This window comes from Dendrobium catenatum, unplaced genomic scaffold (assembly GCF_001605985.2).
Source record: "Dendrobium catenatum unplaced genomic scaffold, ASM160598v2 fragScaff_scaffold_1284, whole genome shotgun sequence".
In the NCBI taxonomy this organism is placed as follows: domain Eukaryota; kingdom Viridiplantae; phylum Streptophyta; class Magnoliopsida; order Asparagales; family Orchidaceae; genus Dendrobium; species Dendrobium catenatum.
In genome coordinates this window covers 1541301-1545307 of record NW_021319746.1, presented here as the reverse complement: position 1 = coordinate 1545307, position 4007 = coordinate 1541301, and the positions used below count along the sequence as shown (strand labels likewise).

General features: G+C 33.2%; 1 protein-coding gene across 1 annotated transcript; it reads left to right on the top strand.

Annotated features, from left to right (window-relative positions):
* Window positions 1-867: 867 nt before the first annotated feature.
* LOC110099381 (aquaporin NIP1-1) lies at window positions 868-3458 on the top strand (the record flags this gene model as incomplete). The annotated part of the gene is given in 4 exon segments (XM_020826501.2): window positions 868-1092; window positions 1930-2127; window positions 2308-2369; window positions 3104-3458. Coding segments are annotated over 4 exon segments (705 nt in total), but the record flags the coding sequence as incomplete, so codon positions are not given.
* Window positions 3459-4007: the final 549 nt, after the last annotated feature.

Here is a 4007-nt window from a genome sequence, read left to right as displayed (position 1 = left end):
TATATATATATATATGCTCTTCTTATACGTGACCTTATCCAGGGGGGTACTAAATAATAAATAAAAATACTTACTAATAGGTGGTGCTTAAACCCCCCAAGAGATGTGGCCAATAAGATTAAAATATGGGCTTGACACTTTAAGTGCTAAGCAAATTCTAGATGTGATGTTTTTATTATATAAATTATTTTATAGCTTTGAGTCTTTTCTTTTTTAAATATTTTTAATTAGACTTAGTTTGCATTTAAAATTGTTTGATTTAGTTAAAAGAGAGACGAATTAAGAGGATGTATCTGCTAAAGGTTAAGCCTAAAACCTACTAAGAAACTAGAATAGTAGAACTTGAAAACCACCCTCACAAGTAGCTAGAGTCTGTAATAAATATTGATTGAGTTTTATAATGGCAAACAACTCAGCCGTCAAATTTGATTGTAATAATTGAGACATATTTACATTTATTTCTTGATTAATTTACACACACACACAAATATATATATATATATATATATATATTGATTATTTACTCATATATTATATTTGTTTTAAAACATATTTAATGTCTTTAATCCATCCTAATTAAAATTTTAGTCAGAATATTTTGATTCAAATTTTAACAGTTTTTTCTTTATAAAATTTAGTTTATAGCTATGCTGACAATTATCTTGCAAAATAGTGTAAGGTTCAAAGTCGTCTTTGAGAAAATTCCCCAGCTTTAACTGAAACGGTTTCTTTAGGAGTATTTTTTTCTCACCAAATTAACCCAAATTATGGCAAAAATTTTCATAAAATATGCACAACGACATGAATAAAAAATGTTCCTATTAAACGAATAAATAACAGTGCATCAATAATCGTGTACTCTTGCAGATAATTGCAGAAGTTTTTGGCACTTTCTTCCTAATATTCGCCGGCTGCGCTGCAGTTACTGTGAACAAGAAAAGCAATGGAACTGTCACCTTCCCTGGCATATTCATTGTGTGGGGATTGGCAGTGACTGTAATGGTCTATGCCGTCGGCCATATCTCAGGTGCTCACTTGAATCCCGCCGTCACCATCGCATTTGCGTCATGCAGAAGGTTTCCATGGAAGCAGGTCTGTAACCATAAATCACTACGCAATTCAGAAGCCGTGTTACATAAGCAACTTTATGGTCAGTTTATTTTGTGTTTTGAAATGAGTTGGAGCTAACGTTCAACATGAGCTTAGCAAATTGACTTAGAAAGCAGTAAGAAAGCTGTACCAAACAAAACGCTTCGTTTGGGACAATTTTCTTATTAGTCTATTTTTAAGATCATAATCGTCATTTTCGTTTGATCATTATTTTCAAAAATATTTGTACTAAAAAATTACTTCTATAATAATTTTAAAACTTATCTTCTCTACAACAGCTTTATAAAACAATAAAAAAATTGTCTCAAATTGAGCCAAATGTTCTATTTGGAATGGATGCAGCTGTTTATAAGAAAAGCTTTAGATGTTGTTGCAAAAGCATATTTATTTAAAAAAATCTATTATGTCTATTATTGAGTTTATCTTTTTGAAAGATAAAACAATTAATTTTTTAAAGTTTTCTGATTATAAAGTATTTTCTCTATATTAAATTTTTTTAAAACAATAGCTATTTTTTTCAAAACAAAATTATGATAATGATTTAAAAATCAAAGCAGCAAAAAAAAAAAAAATACCAAACAAATCTTAACAGTGTTTGACAGATACAAGACATTTATGTAGATAAGTATGCTGACTAGTTTTCTCGAGTCCTGTATAAATAAAGAAACGTATAAAGGAATCAAACTAAGGTTTTCAGATTTGAATTGCCTTCTCAAATATGTTGACTGCTCATATACTGCTTAATAAAATGAGAAACAAAAGGTTGGAGGATGCTTGTCTATTTGTCTCTACGGATAAGCTGAAAGAATCATGTTCCAGGTACCAGCTTATGTGGCAGCACAAATAGTGGGATCAATATTAGCAAGCGGAACGCTCCGCCTTCTCTTTGGCGGTCACCGGGAGCTCTTCGCTGGGACGATTCCGGCAGGCTCCGATGTTCAGTCTTTATTCATGGAGTTCATCATCTCCTTCTACCTCATGTTTGTGATATCTGGAGTTGCGACGGATAATCGAGCTGTAAGTGATATATTCATTCCCTTATAGCCTACTTTACTGACTGTAAAAGATCTTAATAAAATGAATGCAAAAATGCTTAAATGTATTTAGGTACAAAATATTTGCATGCCAGTTGATCGAAGTTTATATTGTCTCAGACTGTGATGGCTTATGTTTATTTCAATTGTTGGTGGATTGCAGATTGGAGAACTTGCAGGGCTGGCTGTAGGAGCTACTGTGCTGCTAAATGTGGCAATTGCTGGGTAAGAATGTCACAAATATTTTTATAGCTTTGACTGTGTAGTATGCTTTATCATTTAGCATTTGGTGGGCAATTTCAAACTTCTAACTTTTTGTTTTTTTAGCTTCATTATAAACTACTCCAAGAACAATAATCATTTATTTTCAAAGTAGAGGTCCAAACGTGTGAATCTTTTCCAAAAAGAAGAGCGATTCCAAGCTAAATATATTCCATATGTACTTCTATGAAGGTTTTAAGTTTAGATATGAGCTACCTCTGGTATATGAAGATCGTACTTTACCATTTGAAGGACTATTCAACATAATCTCATGTATATATTTTAACCAACTATCTCTGACTTAGAGTCTCACCCACAAGAGTCATAGGATTAATGCCTCGTTTGTGACGGCTTTCTTATTTCTTTTCAAAATGACTTTTTAGTACAAAAATAAAAATTTATGTACTAAAAAACTGTTTTAAGAAGCAACAAGAAACTGACCGAACCCCAAACTTTAAATGAAGAGAAATTTGTTTTACACCCACATTACAGAATATCAAAATTAATTTTTTGTTTGGTAACGACAAATTCATACTATTCATGGCTCCTATATATGTTTGACTTTCATAATTGAAACATGTCAAAAATTAATAACTCCTTTTAAAAACTACTCAATCAATTCTTATCATTATATGAATTGATTATTTACTCTTTTATAAATTAAGTACTTATTAATCTCAGTAATTTTATGCATGTAGGCCAATATCAGGAGCGTCAATGAACCCTGCAAGGACTTTGGGACCTGCAATAATTGCAAACCGCTATAAGTCGATATGGGTGTACATGATTGGGCCTATTAGTGGGACGGTTGCCGGAACATGGGCTTATAATCTCATTCGCTACACTGACAAACCATTGCGAGAGATCACAAAAAGTGGTTCATTTCTCAAAAGCTTTAAGAAGAACAATTCAAGTTAAATATATAGCAGTACATCAAAACATGAGAGATTAATATAGTGTTATATATCATCTACTTCTTTTCCTGGTTGAAAGAAACTCTTGCTAGTCTCTGTTTTGTCCTATATTACTAAGGAAAGTGGGCTTGTAACTTGATGACTTTTATTCAGTGGATGAATGTTATGATGCAAAAGAAGAATGCACATAAAACAAATTGCGATTGAACCTAGCACATGGGGCTTGAGCACAATTTTGATTAATGGCCATAAAGTTAATTGATCTAACTTGATTTTATATTTTCATCTAATTTGGAAAGAATAATTTCATTTGATTTGGCTTGACTTGGAAACTTTAGGTGTGTTAATAAGTTTGAGTTGACTCAATCTAGATAGATTCAGACCCTGTTGACCTGTATACGGCAGTCTAAACAAAATAATTTTTTTTTTATCTGCCCGACATCTGCACGACGATCGCACGTCGTCGCCGCTCAAATCCCGTAAATCTAGCGACCCGTCGTTTCTTCCCACCCCGCACGACTCATTCGAGTCGTTAAAAGCCCAAAGCGATGAAACTTTCGGCTTCTTCCACAATCCGACTCCTCTCCTCCGACGACGCTTCCAATTGGATCGGAAGTGACGAACTTTGATCGGAAGCAAGAAACGAAGCTCGCCTCCTCTTCGTCTCCTTCGTGGCTGGTCTGACTTC